The sequence below is a fragment of the Neofelis nebulosa genome, chromosome 11 (assembly GCF_028018385.1).
Source record: "Neofelis nebulosa isolate mNeoNeb1 chromosome 11, mNeoNeb1.pri, whole genome shotgun sequence".
In the NCBI taxonomy this organism is placed as follows: Eukaryota; Metazoa; Chordata; class Mammalia; order Carnivora; family Felidae; genus Neofelis; species Neofelis nebulosa.
Genome location: NC_080792.1, coordinates 46,815,818 through 46,839,923, shown reverse-complemented (window position 1 = coordinate 46,839,923; position 24,106 = coordinate 46,815,818). Strand labels below are relative to the sequence as shown.

The window sequence follows — 24,106 nt, the reverse complement described above, 5'->3', positions numbered from 1 at the left end:
TTCAAAGAGCATTGAGAAAATAATGGACCAAAAATGACTATCTTTACACCCATGTTTTGACAGAGGATTTCACAAACAAATATACCCAGAAGACAATGGTAGATTAGGTACTACTATCAAAACTCCTACAATAACAAACTTTGTTATTTGGCAATAACAAAGCTTTCATAGCAGGTAATAGCTTAACTAACTCTCCCTCCCAAACCAGAAAAAGCAGCTCACTCAGCCAACAGCTCAGAGGTTGGAACCAATTAGGGAGGATTGCTTTTTCCCTGGCAAATGTATAGAACTTGGTCATGGCCCTGCCAGACTATGAAAATGACACATTCAACCCCATCACTTCATCTGAAACTGAGAGGAGCAGAGACTGGCGAGCTGTTTTTCACATGCTATACCACACGGTAGTCGAGAACAGCAGTCTCTGAAACCTAGGGTACAACTCCTAGCATAGAGCAGATACTCTGAGTATTTAGAAACCAATCAGAACAGACACAAGCCATAAATAGCCATCCAGAAACAAAGCAGACCTTCCTGAGAGCAGGAAGATAAATAGTATCCCCGTGAGCCTGGGTGCCCTTGCTTTTTCCAGGACCTTCCCACGCCTCAAAATAACTCAGTCTTCTGTGCCCAGTAAAACAGACATATGGATCATCTTCTTTAATGTTAACTAACGTAATTTACACAAGATTTTCAAATTTTGACAAGTGATTTCTAAAGTTTTCTGCCAGGAAAACTGCAGGATGCTGATATTCGAGGACAAGTCATCGACAAGAAAACGGCAAACCCGGCCCTTCCACTCCTGGTGAAAGCTCTTTGTCAGCCACTGTGTAAAGGAGGAAAACCATTTAATCAGACTTGACCACAGCCTGGCAAAACAAAACTGAGATTATCAGGAAAGTTACTTGAAATAGGGGCTTACGTCCACCATTGCCAATGACAAACCTTACTGAGAAATGTAATGACACACGTTCTCTCTTTGATGGTTCTGTGAGATAGGTTTTTCAGCTCTCACGGCCATTTAAAATGAATCGTTAAAATAAGTGAATCTAGACCAGGATGATAAAACAACACAAATTTATTTTATACACCTGTGTATTTCATCTTTACTTCAGTTTTCAATTTCTACTTTTGTGAATGTTGTACCATACACGCATCTGTGAAATGTGTTGATAAATAAATACGTTCGATAAAGAGGCAAACTAACTGTTTACTTATCAAAAAGTTTGGAAACAATTAGTCTAAAAATTAAGAAATATGTGGAGAAGGGGGCTGGGAATGGAATCGATGGAGGGCATGAAACTCCATTTTGGGGACTTAGGGGATTTGGAAAAAGCAGGCTAACAGCTAAAAAAATATTTTAGGTATGAAACAAGGAATTGATCAAATGTAGGGGAATAAAACAATAAAACACACAATGCCTTAAGCCCAATTATATAGAAATAAGTAACTAATTAATATATAAATACTTAATAACAAAGTATGAATAATGAAGCAGTATAGAAATTAATACAGAAATATGCAAATATAAGCTATATGCCTTAAACTGAATTGATATAAACTAAAGAGTTAAAATATCACATTTATTTCATTCAATTTATTGCAACTAATGCTTTATTAAAAAGGGAAACCAAAAAAAAAAAACAGTTTCTAAAAACAGTTTCAATATGCTTCTATGAAAATAATGTTTCATTTCATAAAATACTTGGTTTCCTTATTCCCTGTGCCAAGAGAACTAGCTGTTAGAGTACTTGATTTTTGGGTGGAACCAGCCAGTCTTTAATTTGCCACAACCATATAACACATGTACAATCACTTTTACTTTTCAAAAAATTCTTTGGAAAAAAAAAAAAAAACACATGTTGAAAAGTCTTCAGTTCACAAAACCTATTGAAGCTTCCAAGAAGTCTCGTAACTTTTAAAATCAAATGAAGTGAACACATTATTTTATCTGATGCAAAGCATTCAGTTCAGTTCATTTTCTCCCCAAAATGTGAGCCTCTTCGTTTTCCCCAAAAATGTGAGCCTGTACAGGAATAACATTTGTAAAGGAGCCACAAATATGGCGAGGGTTTTGTAAATCTGGTCTACAAACGTGTTTCCCCAAAAGTGTGATCGTCTTGCTATCATACTTCTCTCTACTCACTCATCTTACCAACTGTATGGTGCGCCAGCCAGTTAAGAACTAATACAATGCTCTTTAGTTTTTTCTGCATTTACACTCCAGCAATTCACATTAATGATGTGAAAGAACACTTAACAGACAACTCAAGTTTGCAAATTAGCAGGAAAGAAGAGAAAAATGACTCAGAACAACAAGCATACAGTATTACTAAATGCACTTTACACATTTATCCTGTTAAGTGTAGCTTAGTTTTGATGATTTACAATGCTAGTTCGTACTCAGTTTTGTAAGCGTAATAAAGTCTCCGTAATCTCAGCCTTCCCCATAGCACCCTGCTATTAAATCTTTGTTGAGAAGTGTGATGAGACCCCTCTGGCTTCCAGCCTTCCCCACCCCCTGAGGGAATTGGCAAGAAATGATAGGGTTTGTGGATTAGTAAAATGAGAGGTTCTCTGTGCTTTTCCTTCTTTAAATATATATTTTGATAATCTGTCTTCTGCATCAGAGAGTCCCAACAGCATTAGACTGTTGATTTCCCTCCCTTCCCAGCCTCCAGGAAAAAGAGAGCAAGACTGGGGCAGGACAGGTGGTTTCCATCTACTGCGACAATTGAAAAGTGGGATTTAATTTTTTTTTCTTTCCACCCTTCCCCTTATTCCTTTAAGCAGGGATGATACATAACTTACCACATGTTGGACTGCAGACTAGAAGAAAACTGCACCATGAGACAAAAAAGAAAGTTCACCTTCACAAGTGCCACCTTGTCCCTACCTATCCTTAAGGGACTATTTTGTTTTCTAGAACAGGACTCTGGTCCAGAATAGTGCCCACATTTCATCACCCCTCAGCGATGAACTCCATGAATTGTATGTATGATCCCTTAGATCTCTAGGTCCCCAGATGGATCTACTGGCTGTGAATTCAGTCCAGGTTACTAATATCTACTCATGAACTGATCTGGGGCACACTTAATCCACATGATGATTTTCAAATCTGGGTCTAGAACTGGTCGTCTTGCTCCATATGTGAACTTCATCTTCTAAAGCTCAGTCAATTCTGGGGTCTAGTCTGGGGTCACTTGGCAAAACTATACCAGGATTTCAAGACATTTAATACAGAGTGAATCAGTTTTGATATAGGCAGACTCCCCAAAGAATGTGCCTCACTCTTGGGGATGAAAGTCACCAAAGGAACAAATCTCAAGTTACCAAGAAACCCACAGTTACAGGATGGAAAGAATCTGAAAGCAGGGTATCTACCAGTTCTCTGACATGGGAACTACCCTCAGTAACTCCCATAGGCGTCAAACCACAGAATAACCCAGCTCTACATCATCTTACAAATCAACAAGTTTTAACATTTCTTCATCTCCTAATTCTACTCTACAGTCAACCCTCCAAAACACTACTCTTTCTTCATGTATATGGTTTACCAAAAAGTCTGGCTGGAGAGGCCGAAACATGTAAGTAAGACTTCAAGGTTAATAGAAAGGAAGCCATAAGGAGCAAGGGAAAAGGAGAGAAAGCAGCGAGAGACTATAAACCAAAGACAAAGGGAGCAGAGAAATACGGACAACAAAGAAATGAAGAGTCTTTAGGAAAGGACAGGAATCAGAGGGAATGAGCACGGGTACAAATGGGGCTAGATGAAGTTAAATGACAAAGAGAGTAAAAAAGAACAATGAAAGAAAAAGTCAACTAAGAGGGGAAAAGAAAACTAGAAATACCCTCCTTTGCTAAACTAACACTTTGTCCATGGGGGTGGGGGGAGGAAAGCACCAGAAAAAGAGTTAACTGAAGCAGCAGGAAACAGGAATCAGAAGAGTTGAACCTCCCAGCTTACATTAAAATGATTTAATCAAAGAAGAGGGTAGAAGCATCATATTACTTTTTTTAATTAAAATACTTCCAAGGATCTTTAATCTTTTTCAGATTAGTCTGAAGGGTACCCTTAGCCTACTCAAGTGTCAACTTCAACACCTTGAACAAATGTGAATGATTCCTGATTTTGTTTCTCCCCCTTTTCTCTCTGATCCTCCGCCTCTGCTTTTCCTCATCAATCCTCCACCCTCCCAGAGAAATCATCCTGAACAACAAACAGGACCAAGGCTTAGCAGATCTATCCTTCCTGAAATGTGTTTCATTGTCACAAGTAAGCTTCTGTTTTCCTACCTTTGATTAAGATGTTGTGGTATGTGAGCACAGACTAGCTCCCCTACTTGTACAAAGTTTAAGATCAAAATAAACCAAGTATTTTATTAGAGTGAGGAGTTGAAGAAAAACAATATTTAACCCATAAATAACTCCACCATACCATGTGCTGAAAATCCAGCATTTTCTGCCCTGGTATTAAAGTTGCGTAATATCTAAAGGAATATATATTGTGTAATATAGAAAGTTGTACAGGAATAGTATCTTTTGCTTCTATTCTATTTCATCAAGCTGAACATAAGGATAACTACGTGGCAGAAACTCAATAAAAAGTAAGCACTAAACAGAATTTAGGGTTTGCTTAACAACCCCCTCTTACCTAAGGTAAGATTTCTTGCTGGCATAGTATATATTCGCCATGTCAGTCAAGTCACTATGTTTTTACTCTAACAGTACTGATGATTCTACATGAGTAAAGCTTCTTTTAAATCACCAGCTATTCCACTGAAAACAGAATCATACTAATTGTCTGCATTTAATGGAACTTTTCAAAAATTATGCATTCTAAGGGATAAAAAATGCATTAAATGAAGTCAATTAAGTGTATATGAGCTAGGAAATGCAAATAAATCCACAAAGAATACCAATACACATCCAATAGCATGTTAAAATTAAAAAGACTGACAACACAAATGTTAGCAAGGAAGCATAACTGGAACTCTCAGACATCGCTGGCAGGAGTGTAAAATGGTGCAACCACTTTGGGAAAAGGTTCAGAAGTTTTGTATACAGTTAAACATATCCCACCAACCCTCTCCCATGACTCAGCAATTCTACCATGACTTATTAAATCAGGAGAAATAAAATATATGTCCACAGAAAGACCTACGCAGGACGGTGCACAACAACTTTATTCATAAGAACCAAAAACCAAAAAAAAACCAAAATGTCTACCAATGCAAGAATGGAAATAAATGATGATATATTCATCTTATGGAATACCAGTCAGCAAGAAAAAACACATTATTCATACATACAACATGAATGAATCTCACAGACATTATACTGAGCAAAAGAAGCTGGACTCAAGGGGAGCCTGAGTGGCTCAGTTGGTTATACATCTGACTTCAGCTCAGGTCATGATCTCACTGTTCATGGGTTCGAGCCCCAGGTAAGGCTCTGTGCTGACAGCTCAGAGCATGGAGCCTGCTTCGGATTCTGTGTCTCCCTCTCTCCCAGCCCTTTCCCTGCTCACACTCTGTCTCCCTGTCTCCCTCTCTCTCTCTCTCTCTCTCTCTCTCTCTCAAAAATAAACATTAAAAAAAAAAAAAGCTGTACTCAAAAAAAAGTGTGCAATTCCACTTATAACAAGTCTTAGGGGTGCCTAGGTGGCTCAATTGGTTAAGCGTTCGACTTCAGCTCAGGTCATGATCTCATGGTTCATGGGTTCAAGCCCTGCATCCGGACAGCTCAGGGCCTGGAGTCTGCTTCCGATTCTGTGTCTCCCTCTCTCTGCCCCTCCCTCACTCGTGCTCTCTCTCTCTCTCAAAAATAAATAAACATTTAAAAAATTTAAAAAAAAAAAGAAATCTTAGAACAGACAAAACTAATCTATCGTTAAAAAAACTTAAAAGCTAATTACTTCTGCTGGAGCATTATTGATCAGAAAGGGGTACAAGAGGAATTTCTAGGATGCAGGGAGGTATTTCAGAGGGATGTGGGTCACGTGAATATATGTATTTTGTCAAAATTCATCAAATTGTACACTTATGATTTATAAATTTCACTGTATGTATATGTTACATTAAAATTATAGCATTAATAATAATAAACAACTGTGAAACTCTAGTTAGTTGGTCTGCTTATCATGATGATATAGGAAAGCAACTTGGAAACGGCTCCATGTGTATTCTAGATTCAAGCAAATGGGTAAACATATTGAGGAAGATGAAGCTAGGTTTCTCACTGCTAAAGAATGTAGTAATGAATATGGAAAGCAAAAAGACTGGGATGAACTTGAAGTGTTGGACTGAATTAGAGTCATCAATATGAACACATGGTTCCTATGTGTATATCAAATTTACATATACACTTCTTAACTCTGTCTGCTGGAAGGCTCTATAATCAATGATATACCTACAGCAATGAGCACACATAGTGCCCATATCTTGGTTTCTAAATACCTCTCTTCTTAAAGGAGTGAGGTCTCCTTGAAAAAAAGGCTGATTGTGGACTGGCACATATGATAATGATATGAATAAGATAATGATATGAATAACAATATGGAAAGCCTAGGGCATCTGTCTGCAGCAGAAACTTTGTCAAACCCTCAAATAATGATAAAGACACATGAAACCAACACAAGATCCAATTTGAAGGGATTCCCATTGGTTAAATCTCAGGCAATCCTAGCACCACAATAATGACAGTAATGAATTCTGGCCACCGAATAAAATAAAAATCCAAAAGCCCCTGGTGATATGAATTAACAAATGAGTGAATGAATAAGAAAGGACATTGTTGGAAGGCTAATTAATAACTACAAAAATTATACAGTTAAAATGGATGTTTTATAAGGATGAGGATATTTATATGGTGTCAAAGCATCTCCCCACAAGTTATTTGTTACTTACAAAGGGAAAATAGTAACATTACACTGGAGAAAGTTGGTGGACACCACCTTAAGTAAGTAGTCAATGTTAATATCATCAACATCAGGACAAACCAGCATCACACGCTTGCACACTTAATGCACTGAGAAGAGCACAACACCATTTGGGTGGTGTTCCTACCACAGAATTCTAGAACTTGAATTTAATCATAAGGAAACATCAGACAAACCCAAATACAGATAGGCATTCTGTAAAGTAGCTACTCTTCAAAAATGTCATGGTCAAGAAAGACAAAGAAAGGCTGAGAGATCATTCCAGGTGAAAGGAAACAAAAAAGACATGACAAATAAATGTTATGCATGATCCTGCATCCTAGATAAGAAAAAAGAGTTATAAAGGACATTATTGAAGCAACTATTCAAATTTAAATATTCATCGTGGATTAAATAATAGTATTCCATGGTATTTAAATGTTAACCTTCCTGATTGTGATAAGTATGCTGTGTCCATGTTAGAGAATATTCGTTCTGGGAAATACAGAAGTTATATTTAGAAGGACGTGATGTCACCAATTTTCTCCCAAATGATTAAGTTAATGAAAGAGAAAGATAATGACAAAGCAAATGGGGTGGAATATCACTAATCACTGAATCAGTGAATCAGGTAAATAATGTATAGGCATTGTCTGCATTATTTTTGCAATTTTTCGTTAGTTTGGAACTGTAACAAAATAAAAGTTACCAAAAATCCTAAAAACCACAAAAAATTATGTGTATGACCAATGTTTATAAATGCGACATTGCTGCCCAAATTTAAGATACAATCAAGAGTACGGGGTTTTCTGAAAGAAAGAAGATTCTATGGCCTAAACATATTCACTATAGTCCCTTCTTGAAAAACCACAGTGCACTTTAACAAAAAAGTCTATTTAATTGGATTTAGTCCAACGTTTCCACAAAAATCTGTTCAGAAAACCTGGCTAAAATGGAACACCTTTTAAAATCTTACGAAAATATTAATATTAATTAATTAATATTAATATTAATATTGTATGGAAAACAGTTGGAGAATAGCTTGTTTAACTAAATATGTTTCCTACCCATGGTTAATTGAAGAAAGATTTGTGCTGGGAAAGAGAGAGAGCGAGAGAGATTTACAAACACATACAGAGCCATAGAATGTCAGCTTCCAATAACAAGAGAAAAATGACATGAATCTAAAAAATAATAATAATAATAATAACTGCCTACAATGTCCCACTGAGGCTGATATAGTCCATTCTTGTAGAACATGTTTTTTAAAGAGGGTAGAAATATGGCAAACTGAGTTTTAGTTGTATTCAACAATTAAATCGAACACGTCATGCTTCCCGTCCACTAAATTGGATTTGTCCTATGAACTGCATAGCAGAATAGCATCCACACCTTAGTGGGAACATAATGTGGGCCAGGCACTGTCTAAGGCTCAGAGAGTATGGTGATGAAGAAGACACAGTTGCTGCCATCCATGAGTTCACAGTCTCAGGAGGAACAGGGAGATGTGAACACATGCATCGGAAACTGTGAAATGCAGGAATAGGCAAAGGCCTTTATGGGAACACAAAAAGGCACCCAACTCAGGCAGAGAGGCATCACGGAAAGTTCCCTTGAGGAAGCGATATTTAAATCAAAATAAGTTAATCCATGCTTAACTTCTTTGAAAACACATTCAAAGTGTTCTCTTTTTTTTTTTTTTTTTTTAACTTTATTTTAACCATCATGTTAGATTCTGGACCCGCATGACATCACTATAGTTAGGAAAAAAAGAAAGAAAAATGTACCTGCTAGCTATTAAAATCTAGGTACAATTCAGGGGCACCTATGTGGCTCAGGCAGTTAAACATCCAACTTTGGCTCAGGTCATGATCTCACAGCTTGAGTTTGAGCCCCGCGTCAGGCTCTGTGCTGACAGCTCAGAGCCTTGAGCCTGCTTCGAATTCCCTGTCTCCCTCTCTCTCTCTCTGCCCCTCCCCCACTCACACTCTTGTCTCTCTCTCTCTCTGTCTCAAAAATAAATAAACATTTAAAAAAATTCGAGGTACAATTCATAATCTAAGGACTATGACCTGAGTTTGCCACAAACCACCAACTTAGAATTCTTTCTAAAGCACTTCTAGACTTACCTACGTTTCAAATGTGGGAGTAAAACAATTGGAAGAGGGGGAAAAAAAAAGGTACGAACTGAAACAATCAGAAATAGAATGGTATGCGTAGACAAGAAGTGATAAGTATTGTTTACCTGTCAACTGACATTGATTAATCTTGTGTTCTGTGATATCGCTCAGTGACTCAAACACCTGGAGGCAGCTGTCACAGCTGTGCACAGCTTCGTCTTCCAGCTCCTCTCCGTCTTCCGGCCTCTTCTTACAGTCTACTGCCTCTCCATCTTCAGTCTTGTCTTCAAGTTTACAGTTGGGGTCTAAAAGAAAATCGAGACCATAAGTATAGGGGTTTAAAGACAGGTTCTTTCAAAGTAACGTTTAATCTTCTTGCTACCAAAAACAGAAGCACCATTTTCCTAGAAGCTGTGAAAGGAGGGCTTCGTGGCAGATTTTATTCCAGAAGAACCCAAAGTGAGCCTTCCCTAAGCTGTGTCAGTTCATGGTGACTGAAGTTTTTCCTTCCCTCCATCACACAGGCCTTTTCTCATCTCTTCCTTCAAATAATTCATTATCCGTCCACCCTTAAGGCGAACTTTGCCATTTTTCATGGGCTTTTCGGGGGTTTTGCTTAAAAGATAGAGATAAAGCACTTTTAAAATTAAAGTCTCCAATGCAAAGGAAAAAACCACTATGCTTAAGAATGAATTCCCTTTCTGCTAAATATACTGTTTCACGGGAAATTACCAGAATTAGCCAAAAGTCTAGAATAAGTAAGCTAATTACCATAAGCACGAAATTGACCTTTACTTACAAACTGGTCAAAACACACAGTTACCCCATTATTTGTTAGACAGCGATAGCACAATAAGCCCTTAGCACATAGCAAAACATTCTTACCAACACAGATTCAAGTGTAAATACATTGGCATGTCTCTCATTTTCAAACAAGCAATCACCAAAAACAAAAGGGGGGGGGCAATATATACAAAGAGCAATTATAAATTATAATGAAGTCAATAACTTAAATTGGCATTATAAACGTCAAAAAGCTACATAGCGGGAAAACTAAAAACAGGTCCATTCCACCACCCCTCAGAATGATATATAAACAGCATGGGGGAATAAGAGTAAAGCACACATAATATTTTTACTTAGAGCACAACAAATACTTTGAATACTTTTTGATTCTACGTGCTGTCCTTTGGCTCATTTTAGAGAAGTGCCCCCAACCCTTCTGGTGCCAGCCCTCCTCTTTATCGGAAAGCAAAGGTGGGGAAGGAAAGGAAAGAGAGAATATGCCTCTTTAGGGGAAATTGGGCAATATAATCTACGACATAATTTATGGGACATTAATTTCTAATAGCAAAAAGTCCTCTGAAGTCAGAAATAAATTATGTCTCAAAATATAGTCAATAAAAGGGTTATAAAAGAGTTGTATCAAGATACCTAAGAAATATGTAACGTATTATCTGTAGTCAATTTTTTTTTAATATGGGAGGATAAAAATTTGAAATGTTGGCCAAGAATTCACAGAGTCAAAACTGGCCCCGGATTTCTTAGAAAAGTCAGTAAGTGCCACCACACCATCATCCTGCTGTCTGGAAATGCTCTTCGCTGCCTTGCATGTAACACGCTTCCATGATCCCCACTTCTACAATTCAGTATGGTCCCTTTCCTCCTGGCAGTTGTTCTAAAGCCTTTCTTCGCATCGGCAATGAACGTAACTCTGTCACCACCCTTCAAATGATTCGCATGTGCCAAAATCAACTTCCATTGCGATGTATATAATAATCTCTTGGGTTCATGAGAAAAACAAAGTTCTCATCTCAAAGAACAAGTATTTTGTTTGTTTGTTTATTCGTTTTTAAAGAACGTAGTGTTTAACTGAATCGGTAATTTGGGTTGATTTGCCATCTGGAAAATTATTATCTCAATGCTCTACACAGTGCCCATTTCAATAGACTGGGGTTTTGAGTGCTCATTCCTGGGGGAGTAATCACAGGCTCTTTTTTGTCTGTCTTAGTGCTATGCCCAGTACAGCACTGTGTCCAGGTGAGTGCTTAGTAAATATTATTTAGTGATGATAAAAAGGGGGGCGGGGAGTACATGAAAAAGTCCTTTACTGGTATTTTTTCTATAAACAGGAACAGATCAGGTACCACCAAATTAAAAAGTACCTACATGCCTACATTTCCCCAAATTGACACTGTGATCCCTCCCATTTGACTTTACTGCCTTCAAATATTTCACCTAGAGCTACAGACAGAACAAACAGGCGGTGGTTCAAAGACCTCCAACCAAATAAAACTAAGTGGTAAAATACTGCCAAATTAGAGAGAAATTCAGGAAAATAAATAACTGCCCCAATTATGGCAAGCTGGTCCTCACAGCACCGAACACTTGTTGGAAGGCAGTACGCACACACGCTGAATACTCTCCATTGTGTAGCCGCAGTTTCCAGTTTCTCATAAAACTGATAGCACTGAGGGAAATGTGGGTGCTAGGTCTGAATTTCAATATGATTATTTAAATGCCATGCATCGAGTTTGCAGGCCTGTTTGTTTTTTAAATAAGAAGACGCTCTGAATACTTTAAGTAGTACGCAGAGAAAAATGATAAAAACTCGCCTTCCTTATTATGCAAGAATATGGACACCTCACACAAATCCAGTATCAAAACTATCAAACAAATAGGAACACATGCATGCATGATGCTTGAGCTCTTAAAAGCGAAAGACCGACTCCAGTCCACGCTTCTGACACTGTGGCTAGTTATTAAAATCAGGGTCATTTTAAGACTAATAAAAAATGTTTTTGCTTCCACTTCTGCATTTACAGATAGAACCCTTCAGGGACTGAAGTCAGTCAAGCTTATTCACTTCTGCCGCAACTTTAGGATGCCTGCTCCAGCCAACTGGCGAATTTGTTTTTAGGTCACCACTTAAGAGGGACCCTCTGGGGGGGTGGGTGCGATTATAGCCTATGATGCCGTGGCATAATCAGTGCTACAATCTCAGTCTCTCTCTCTCTCTCTTTCACTCTCTCTGTCTCTCGGTGAGAATAGATGTTTTCCAGCCCCCACTTTCACGAAGAATTATTTCTCGCCCATTCAAAAGATGTTTATTTGTGTTAGGGGGTTCCATTTCTAGTGTTAGTGGATGTCGGAAGATTCTGGAAAGCTTATGTTGTCAACCATTTCTTTCCCACAGGTGGCTACACTTCAATAATTGCACATGGCCTTAGTTATGTAGTTTTTATAAAGTCCTTTGAGATCCGATCATAAAAAATAATTGTATTACTCCGCAAGCCATTCAAATCTCTGCCTACAACCTAAGGGGTTATAAATACAAGGTCCATGCCCGTAAGTACTGCCCTGCTCCCAACACCACTTCAAGAAGGGCAATTGTTTTTTCAACCCAATTGTTGTGTTCCCAACTCCCCCAAAGGGTAGGGTTTCTAAATATTCACAGACCCCCTGAGCTACAGCTACAAACCCCTCCTCATTGCAGCTCTCTGTCCTTTGACCTAAAGGATGCCACTCAAACACGTGACATCCGCCACTCATGATCTCACCCGCACCTGCACTATTGGTCGGTTCATCCCTTCAGAAGGGTGCTACGAAGCGCGGGATTCATAATAACCTGGATAAAAGACTTAATTTTGGAACAAAGACACAACTATTATTACAGAAATAAATGGCGGCTCTCGGTTTCCAATTTTGCTAACTTCACTTATAAATGGAAATTTAAAAGAAGTATGTTTTCCCCCTTATTATGATCCCTGGCAGGTGGTGCTTTTCCCTCTCATCCTCCTCTTCATAAGGATTGTTACTGCCATAACTCGGTTTCATAAAATTTCAACTTTGGGGAAAATGAAAAATTGCACTGGCTTAAAAGTGTTGGAGGCAATAAACCCATGGACTTCAATTAATTTCAAGTGTGGGATCAGTTTAAGGCCAACCAGCAGAAATTCTATTCTGTCCATGTAAAAAGAGGTTTCACCACATTTACTTTTTATAACCTATATAAAAGTCAAGTAAAAGTAATGAATATCTAAAAGCCATCTCAGTGGACTGGCAAAGACTATCTGTATTCTTGAAACTCATCTTACATATTTCTCTCTGTGCAACAAGGATCCCATGCCTGATCAAAGCTAAAATGTCAAACCACTGAGAAAACAGCCCAATTTCCAACCCATTTCACTGCCTAGAAATGGACCTCCTTCCAAGCCACTTTTGCATGGAAAAGCACTGGCAAAAGAAAGAAAAACTAAGAGATCATGTGGTTATAATTATTACCAGGCAAGGAATATTTCTGCAGCTCAGTGGTAAAGTAAAACTCTGTCGCTCCCTGCTCCCACTAGTGTCCATCGCAAAACAACTGCCTCATTAAATCTCTGCAGTAAGATTAATATGCCGTAGCTGCACTACATTTATAACTCGGTACTCTATAAAAAGCACATTTAATGGTAAGAGCCAGAGCCTAGATACAAAGTATTACTATAAAAACTTCTGGCAGCCAGCACACATTGCAGGCCCTCTGTCCTTCTTGCACGAGATATAAATGAGGCTTTTCCTGGTTAATTCCAAGCACGAAGCTCTACCTTACAGACCAGAGTCAGTTTTTATGACAGCGGCAGAAACACAAAATTCTGGGGATGATGTAAATAGGAATGCAAGAAGATTACTTAACAACTAAGATTGGCAAGAGATGAATGAACCCAAAATACTCCACTTATACGCACACGCAAACTTAAAACATGACCTTTTCCTAACGGTCTCTTCTCTGGTCATAGCCAGCTTTTCACCAGATTAAACAGCCATGGCATGAATTACTCAATCTTAAAGCAACGCACACAGTGCCAGGAAGTTCAAGAAATCAGCAACTAAAAAATGCATACTGCCTTAAAAAAATAAAAACAAAAAATAAAGCAATTCTTGGCTTCATTGTGATGATGTGACCTCCTGGACCTTAAATTACCTAAAGCTATTAAAAAATAATAAATGTTCAGGAAAAGTGGGCACAACACTATACTACTAGTGGACTGATAAAAATACAACACTTTTGTTACTTGAGAAAGATGCCTGAGTTTTCTTCCACGGATTGTATCTAAAAATAAGAAGAGAATTATAACCTGGGGTCTTATTTTCAGAAACTCTATGATGAGTAAGTAAACAAATAATTTATACAAATGCAACTCTCACTCAGATCCCCCAAATCACTACAAATGATGAACCTCAGGTTGACAGCCATCGTGCCCAATAATCATTAATTGCCTAATGTTGTTTTTAAAGTTCACATGTGTACGTACAGCTAGCTTTAGGATTTACTGGCATAGTTAGAAGTCCTGTGCCTAAAAAGAAAATCAGGGGAGCCTGGGTGGCTCAGTAGGTTGAGCGTCTGACTTCGGCCCAGGTCATGATCTCACAGATCATGAGTTTGAGCCCCGCATTGGGCTCTTTGCTGACAACTCAGAGCCTGGAGCCTGCTTTGGATTCTGTGCCTCCCCTGCTCACACTCTGCACTCCGTCTCTCTCTCTCTCTCTCAAATAAATAAACATAAAAAAAGAAAAGAAAATCAAATTTTATCTGTTTAAAGCAAACCATGTCCAAAATCACTCTTCCCTTACAAGTGTGTTCAAACTGCATTCCCAGATGTATCTTGATACTTTTTAAGAACACAGAAAAAGTTACCCTGCGGGCTACAAAGAGTTAAAAAGGGAGCAGAAAGCCTTCCTAGTTTTCAAAAACCAAAGGGCGGGATCATTATTTTGTGCTTTCTGGGCTCTAGCTATGCATTCTAACTTGAAATCCCATAAGATGAAAACAGATTTAGGAAAAATAAATCGCACACTGTTACAAAATGGCAAGCAGGCTCTAATGAAGGAACGCAGCATTACCAGACTGTGCAGCCGTCTGGCCCACACCCGCCTGCTGATCGGATGCCTCATTTTTTTCTACTGTCAAGAAAAGGTAAACAAACAAAACAGAACAAAAACAAAAGCAACCAGGGCAGTGGCCAAGGAGGAGCATCCGAAAGGAGTCCTCGGCTTGGCAGGACGATGCCGGCCGTTGCTGTCACCTGGCTGGCACCAACAGGTCCGAAGAGCTCATGTGGTTAAGGATAAAAGTGGGCTCTTTTTATGTTTTCTGCAGTGTTTATTTTTAACCACTCTATTCCCTGAAAGTTATTAAATTGTTTTACAGGAAAAAGAAAAAAAAAAAAAACCTTTTCATGTACATGTTCTTTCCTTTGTCTATAAAATATTTTTCGACAGAAAGAAAGATCTCTATATTAAACAAAATCATGCTGTTGAATTTAGAACTTCCGCGGTGTTGCAGGATTGTTATACAGGTCTATTGCGGTCCTTGAAGACCAAAGAGAAATATCACAGATGCACTATTATCGAGGAGAACATGCCAAACATGAATTTATTACCACTCTTCTATCTACAGTGAAACTCTTTGCAGGAGGATGCTACGGGGGAGAGGTTAAATACAACAACAACAACAGAACCATACACTTTGGAACCAAATAAAAAGTTTCTCCCTTTCCGATCAGAATCCTACCCCAAGTTAGTTCTTCTACCTAGTCCCCCTTTACCCTTCACATGAAATTTAGAAGAAAGGAATTTCAGCACTCCAACTTTCATACAAAGAGCATTTATAAATGCACTACTGCCTTAAAAGCACTTAAAGTTTCAGATTGAATTACAATGGCCGCCCAGTCACACTTCAGCAAACAGATGTTTGCTGAGCACCTATGCTCAGTAGGGCATTTGGCTAAGGCCCCGGAGATGCAAAGCCTAAGGACCTGGTCCTTGTCCCCAGGAGCCTGCAATCGCTGCAGGGGTTCCCGACTGGCAGGTCAAAAGTGGGTGCAGTCAGGGGCTGGAGGATACTCATCCATTCGGCCCTCGCAGTGGCCAGGTACAGCTTGGGATAATGGGAAACCGTGGGCCTGTTGCCCTTCCACTCACCCAAGTGTGCCATTCAAAACCTATCATTTTTTTGCATATGCCATAATATCAGAAGGGCTGGCAAGCACTACTGCGGGGGTGGGGGGAATAGATGAGTAAAACAATGAGTGCAGAAGGCCGGATAAGTACTCAGATGGAGAAGCCCACAGACCAGCGGCATTTATATCCCACAGGGCAGAGCAGGAAAGTTTTACCTAAAGAAGAGCAGCTTGGGCTAAGTTTTAAAGAATGGGGTAGCCCTGAGGACAAGTAGAAAATGGCTCTTCAAACAGAGGAAACACATGTAAAGGCTCACAGATGTATAAAACAACAAGATGCCTTCCAGGAAGTGCAAGTTCTTCTGTGCCGTTCAAATGATAGGCACTGGACAGAGTGGGGAAAAGGGGAGCCTTGGCAGAGAGGAGGCTGGAAACACAGCTAGATCATGAAGGAACTACTGTGAGCTAAATGTTCACATGCTAACCTCAGCACCACGGGAAGTCACCAGAGGACTGTAAGGAGAGTCACAGATCTTGTTTACACTTTAGAAAGATGCTCCATTACTAAAGGAGAGGGTGGGTTGTTAGGGTACCAGACCTGGAAGCTGGGAGACTAGTCTGGAGGCTATGACATCAGGGAGGAAAGGAGAGAAGAGAGTAAAACATTCAATGGCAGAAAAAAAGGCACAGGAGCCACTCCAGAAACAGGACTTAGCGCTGAGTGTTGGCATAAGAAAGTAGGGAGCCGTCTAATAACTGTCAGGCACCGGCTGTGGTAGAGTCGTTCCTTGAGATGAACTTGCTGCCTTGGTTTTAAAACGGGTGTATTAATCAAGGTTAATGACTTACTTTTCTCACTATGTTCACACCCAGAGTTTGCCTTTTATTCATAATCCCACCGAAGCCAAAACTGGAGACAGATCGGCCAGAAATACCACAATCACACTCTTTAATCCAGTGCAAGACATTTGCAAGGGCCCCCATGACTCTTCTGGGGACTTAGGTCTTGGGTGAGATTCTTTTTATTTAGTTCTATCTCAAACATACACAAAGCCAAGGGAAAATAAATCCAAAATGTGACTAAAAACGAAAACAGCCATTGAGTCTCACATCTCTTCCTTCAGAAAATATTGCAAAATGTTTCTTTGGACAACTACGATAATAAATGAAACGCACGTGAACCTAGGAGTTAAGACGTTTGAATGTTTGGGAGAGGGTCTAGTTATTTCCTCTTTAAACGTAACAAATAAACTGCAGCTATAGCAGCCCGGCCAGGAAGATGTGTTCCACCCCCACCCCCACCCCCTACCCCCCCCACCCCCCACCCCACCCCCACCCCCCGCAGCAAAAGAAAATCTGGGGCAAAAAGCCTTTGTATTCCAGACATCATACCTTCTGATACTCCTACTAACTGTTCTTACTACTTCAGCTATTTTAGATGACACCCAGCCAATTCTAACAGTACTTCTGAATTCGACACTTAAAGTTAACTATCTCAACAATTCCTGAAACAGCTTAGGGAGAAAGTGTTTGGTTTTGAATAAGAAACCTTATCCTGCCGTAATATAGAAGTTTTCATCTTCACACGTTGAGACGACAAAGTCCAATGTCATTCACAAAAATCAACCCAAATTACCACTCAATTCTCTTGATTAATGACTTTGCCTTTTTTTTTTTTTTCCTAATTTGGGAAATTCCTTTTCTAAATTTTAAACAATGTATTTGAAACTTGGACACCTGGATTTCTCTCAAGGTTGTAAATTAAACACAAAATTTGGGGGCTTTAATATCCTGTTAAATGGACTCATATCACCCAGGAATACGAAAACTTTGTTGTTGTGTTTTTTCCCCTTTAGCAGTTCCTACTGGTTATCAAACAAACGGGGATCCAACTGTAACTAAAATAAAGCGGAAAATGATTTGAAACCAAATTTTTAGAAGGTTTTTTTTTTTTTTTAATTTTCTTTCTTAGCTGGCACACAGAGGAAGGCCCACATTTCTAAGAAGTGATCCCATTCAAGAAGATAAGAAAGTGGTTTCTAAATAACTGCTTTGGTACCATGATGGTTCAGCAAGAGGAAAAAGGAGAGAGAAAAATCTTACCAAATAGGTACATGTTTGTATAATGAAAGATCAGAGCACAAAGTGGAGCTGTGATTTATGACTTATGAGCTATTACAAAATACAAGAAAATTTATGTATAATTGGAAAAAAAGAAATTCATTCTGTTCTCCTCTAGTTGGGCTAATAAATTTCAAAATACATGCAACCCTAAATGTCTAAGGTTCCTTCAGCTTGATAAACAAAACAAGAGAAGCCACACAACCCAAAATAAACTATAAAAATAGATCATTATTGAGTTAGTACCATTTCTGCAACCCTTGCCTTAATGAATTTGAAACAAAGGAAATATAACAGCATCATTTTTAACTTTTAACTGCACTTTTCACTTCCTAGAACACAATTCCTTAAGTTTCCATGAGTTCATTTAATGTTTTTCTTTAGTTTTAACTCAATCTCTCCAAAAACCAGATTTTAAAAATGTACTTTTTTTTCCCACAGGATGACAACCTTACCAAATGTGCATTCAATCTGCATGTATCTGCAGACAACTAATAAAGACACCAGTGCCATTAGCATAATCAATACACAATTTACAGAGCTACCCAGATAGAACAAAAAGTGAACGTGTATGCCATTATCTTAGTAACTATAAATTAATAGTCGTTTCTGGAAATATGTTCTCACTCATATTGTTTCAATCCTGGCCTGTCAAGATAATGTGAGCATATAGTAAATATTTTTATAGTATTTATGTTATATATAAATATATTTTAAATGATGATATATTATCAGATAATCTCCAAATATGCATAAAGTAAAATCCACTAAATCAATCACACATCAGAGAGAATGGCTGATAAACAAAACCCATATTTAATCATTTTGCTTTTTCACCATGTGATTTAATACACAGATCTACATATACATGTGTATACCTATAAAATTCAGAAACGTAACTTTCAGTAAATACATGTGGTGAAGGAGCATGCCTGTTCTCAGATGGTGAGCTAGAAGGGTCAGATCTCATCCTTTTTTTTTTTTTTTTTAAGTTTATTTTCAGAGAGACAGAGATGGTGTGAGTGAGGGAGGGGCAGAGAGAGACAGGGAGAAAGAGAGAGAGTCCCAAGCAGGCTCCGCACTGTCAGCCCTGAGCCCGAAGTGGGGCTTTGAACTCACGAACCGTGAGATCATGACCTGGACCGAAATTAAGAGTTGGACGCTTAATGGACTGAGCCACCCAGGTGTCCCTCATCCTATTTTCTTAAAAGAATAAGGAATCTAATCTAATCAATCCTATGGCTGCCTCTTTTATTATTTTTTTAAAGCCAATCCTTTTGAAACTTCATATTTAGACAACACTACAAAAAAATAAAAAACAAAAAAACAAAAAACCACCACGTGCCATCTCAGGAATGGTGATGTGTCATGCCCAACTCCTTCCACAGATGACATCAATGCATCGATGTCCCACCAGTCCTTGGGGTAACCCATCCCCAAAGGTGTGTCCATCTCTTCACAACAACAAAGAAGATTTGTATGAAAAAGTAGCACATTTCCAAAAAAAATAGACATTGCTTCAGGATGGTAACCTGCCAGTTGGAAATAGGAATTTGCTTCTCCACACGGTGTATTTAAAACAGCTAAGGGACATTACCAGGAGGTTATTCAACCCTAAGTCAGATCCACTGCTATAATTTTGCAGGTCCAACCACCACTCACGGTTTTCCTATAACTCAGACCGGTGGGCCCCACCCTACCAAATCTCCTGACCTTTGAGCAAGAGTATCCACTGGAAGACCTTTGAAAGCCTACTCGGTTTCTCTAAGGAGATATTTCTACTGAGACGTCACCAGCAATGCAAAAAACACTCCAGGATCCCTCCCTCCAGCACCCCAGCACCACCTCCCCCAAAATACCTCCCAGATCAGCTTTCTGAGGCATGCGATGCTTTTATCAGAAGCCAAAGCCTTTAATCACACAATTAGGGATTTGTCAGGTTTCCACTGCTTTTAATTCTCTTTCAGGTATAACTGGCTAATACATTTTTTTTTCTTGTACAAGTAACTTTCTCTGGGGAGGTGTAATAGGAGAGGGAGCTGAGATCTAAATGCTTAAAGGAAGAGGGAACAGCAGAGGAGAAATATGGTGGCCAGAGGATTATTTCCACCTCTTGATCTGGCTTAAGACTGGTCTCGGCTTCTTCCGTTTGAAAACTATGAGCTTAAAAAGACTGTCCATTTCAAGTCCAGAAGTCTACATTCTTTTTCTACTTCAGCCATGCCAGCTTGATAAGCCACAGTTTCCTCACCTATAAAATGGGAATAATAATGACTGACATAAGATTTACTTCAGATCAAATGAAATAGATACACAGCGTCTTCTGACACATTAAATATGTTCCCAAAGGCAAAGTATTTGCCATAAACAGTGAACTCACATCCATTACCTGCCCTCTTTTATTGTAGAGAGTGGTTACTGAACGTTTAATGTAAATATTCACACAATTTCTCTCAGGCTGTCTCCAAAAGGGAAATATTTTCTGCTTTACACGAAGAGGCAAGATGGCCACAGAACTGTGTCTCACCTCAGGACTCTGCAGGAGAGGGAAACACAGAGAGGATAAAATGTGCATGCTTCCTCAGAGGCCTGAGCCTCCTCCATAATAAAAAGCTGCTACTAGGTAGGAACTTGCTAACAGCCAGAGATACATGTTAGGCATCTTACATTCGTTATCTAATACAATAATCATGTAAAGTAGATTCTTGCCATGTCATTGATAAGAAAAATGAGGCTTACAGAGGGGTTCAACAGCATGCAGGATTAAACACAGGTCCCATCGGGCACTGGGTTCCCCAGGTCAACTCACTGGGATATGTTGGTTGTACATCCAGGACCTTGAAAGCTAAAACTACAATAAGGAAGGTGTCTCTCTGAGAGCAATGAGCCCCAGGTTTGGGTGTTTGTAAAGAATCTGAATGGGGCAGGGACAGCCACTTTTCCTTCCAAAGTCTAGAATGTATTCAGCCGTGAAAGGTAGTTCCTAGAACTAGAAATCAAGGGCCTGAGAGACTCTCCTCCCTATTCCATCACGACGTCCTGGCGTGACCTGTGATGGGGCACTGAAGTTCTCAGGTCTCGGGGCAACTGGTAGACGGATGCTCTATGCCCTTGACCCCTCAGAACACTCTGCACCTTGCCTGGCTTCTGACCTCTTCCCTGAGTCTCTCGGCTCAAACTATCACTCTACCCCAAAACACCCTTCCTGAAGTGTCTTCTAGAATATCTATTTTAAGTGATCTTGAAGTGGAATTTCTTTTGTCACTCACTGTCATTTAAGGATATTCCACTCATTAAAAGCTGCCTCGGACAATCCTCTTGGCTCTCTCCACTCCGATTTTCATTACTATTTCTTTCACTTCATTTAGCATTAAGGTTGAAGGGAAAAAGTATAAATGGCTATTTGAAAGTCATCTGATTGGATATATTAAGGTTTTAGACTTTGTCCGAACAAAGACAACTTTATGACAGTTATAATTTAGTTACAATAAAAAGAGACGGAAGGGTCTATATGGAGGATCGGCAGACAGGCGAGTGTGCAGGTCAACCAGCGGCCGATGGCTGGGTTTCTCAAGCCTGAAGGGACCCCCAGAGCCCAGCAATCCAGGAGCAGGGACCGGATGACTTCGTGGACTAAACAAAGTAGAACTTGTGGCTGAAGGAGCAAGGGGAGGCGAGGGAAATGAAAATGAAGCAAAATGAACCATTAGGATTTACTGCAGGACAGAACGGAGAAGACGTAAAGAGGAAAGAAATTCCAGACAATCTGCCCCCAAATGAGGTTTCATATAAGATGAAAGCAGTGGCTAGACACAGCCAGACACCGCCTGGTACTGAACACCCAAGCAGCAGCTGTATTCCTGTATTCTCCTTCCATCTTCACACTCTGTACTCACAAATGCTAGACAACACAGAATTCCACTCTGAGGCCTCGAAGAAAATGCGTCTACGTAAATTTACTGATGAGTATGGTGATGTAGAAAATCATCCCCTTGTTTGGCTAATTCCTTTGTAAACCCAAGCCCAGATTTACCTTTTTAATTTAAGGATTATTAATAAATCTACTATGATTAAACCTTCATAATGATATGTGAATTATTTGCCTCTAGTTCCTCTCCCAAGAACAATTAGCCTACCTTTGCAAATTAGCATTGGCCCTCTTGCAAAGAACCTCAAAGACACAGACCTGACTTACCAAAAAGATGGCAGAGGCTCTAAAATTAATTAGCTCTACTTTATGTTTCCGTTATCTTTTAATTGGAATTTCTACAAGAATTTTTCTTGCAGAACTCTGTCTACGTTGGAAAAGCATAACGGAGGTTGGAACCAGGCGCTAATTTGGCCAGTGTGAAAGGGCTTAGCCATGACCCACTAAACCTCACGAAGATGTCTGCAAGGAACCCACCCAAGACAGGCCTCTGGAAAGCCTGTGTGCAGCCACACAGATACCTAGAAATCGCTACTCCTGAACCACAGCAAAGAAGAAATTTCTAGAACGGAAAAGAGCTGTATACCATGGGATGCACTTCCTCGTAAGACAGAAAACCTTTGAGGGTAGGAGTAAAAACCATTGACTAGGTACTTGTCATCTGCCAGATACTGTTCTAAGCGCTTACACGAATTAACTCTTAATTCTCACAAAAACTCGTTGAATTAGGTACCATTATTACCCTTAGAGATACAGAAACTGTAGTTCAAAGTGATATAATCAGGGCGCCTGGGTGGCTCAGTCGGCCACCAGGTCGACCAACTCTTGATTTCAGCTCAGGTCATGATCTCACGGTTTGTAACATCAGGGCTCTGCACTGACAGATTGGCTCTGCTTGGGATTTTATCTTCCTCTCTGTCTGCCTTTCCCCTCACTCTCAAGCATGCATGCCTCCTCTCTCTCTCTCTCTCTCTCTCTCTCTCTCTCTCTCTCTCTCAAAATTAATAAATGAACATTTTTTAAAAAGTGATATAATCACTCGCCCAAGGTCAACCAGATGAGAATTTCAACCCAGGGCGTCTGGCTTAACAGCCATGCTCTTAACCACCCTACTATACTGACTCACTTACTAAATGTTTGCTAAGCACTACTGTATTTCTAGAAATATGGTTAGGTGCTGGAGACACAGGGGTGGAAGGGGACAGACAAGGCCTGAAGCCCGTGTACTGGGAAAAACAAAACTCAAAGAATGATCAGAAAAGAAAAAAAGAAAATAAACTTTCTATGTCAGACACAAGGTCTATTAGGTACAAGGGAAGGCACTGACAAAACTGAAAATAAACAATTTTAAACTTCCGTATGACAAAAGAAAAAAATTACCTCCCCCAAAGTCAAAAGACTAATGGGGAAATATTTGCAACACGTAAGTCAGACAAAGGACTAATCTTCTTATTAATATGAGCTGCTCTTTCAAATCAAAAGATAAAAGAGCCAAAGAAATAAAAAGGCAATTCGCAGAAAAATAAATACAAATGATGTATAAACATAGGGAAAGATGCTCATAATTATAGAAATGCTAATTAAAATGTCAATGACATACCAGTTTGCTTGTTTCACAAGTCACATTAGTAAAGATAAAGTATTCAAACACAGATACTCTCTAACCCTGCTGCTAAAAGCAGTGTGAATTGGTATTAACTCTGTGGAGGGCACACTGGCAATATCTATCGAGACATTAAATGCATGTTCCCTTTATCCCACAATCCCATTTTTAGGAATTTATCCCACATAAACAATCACACATGTCAGCAAGAATGTGTATATACTTACTGAAGCAACATTTGTAAATAGTAAATCGAACAAACAAGTAAGTAAATGAATAGAAACAACTTAATGGCCAGCAGTAAGGGAAGGGTGAAATGACAGAACACCATGCAGTGGACAGTACAGAGTTGTTAGAAAAAAAAAAAAAAAAGACAGACCCTGAGTGTTGGTATGGAGGGGCTTCTTGGAAATATACTTAGGGAGGACAGCAGAGAGAGTTCTCACTTTTGTTGGGGGGAAAAGAAAACAGCCA

At 39.3% G+C, this 24,106-nt stretch overlaps 1 protein-coding gene across 4 annotated transcripts in view; it reads right to left on the bottom strand.

Annotated features, from left to right (window-relative positions):
• Positions 1–24,106, bottom strand: part of ZNF521 (zinc finger protein 521) — a 280,175-nt gene that overhangs the window by 242,150 nt on the left and 13,919 nt on the right. For all 4 annotated transcript variants that reach the window (XM_058692473.1, XM_058692469.1, XM_058692471.1 and 1 more), the window contains one exon: positions 9,162–9,341. Coding sequence is in view for 3 of the 4 variants with exons in the window: in XM_058692469.1 (XP_058548452.1) it covers positions 9,162–9,341 (180 nt within the window). In the remaining variant the exon portion in view is untranslated. The remainder of the gene's footprint in view (positions 1–9,161; positions 9,342–24,106) is intronic.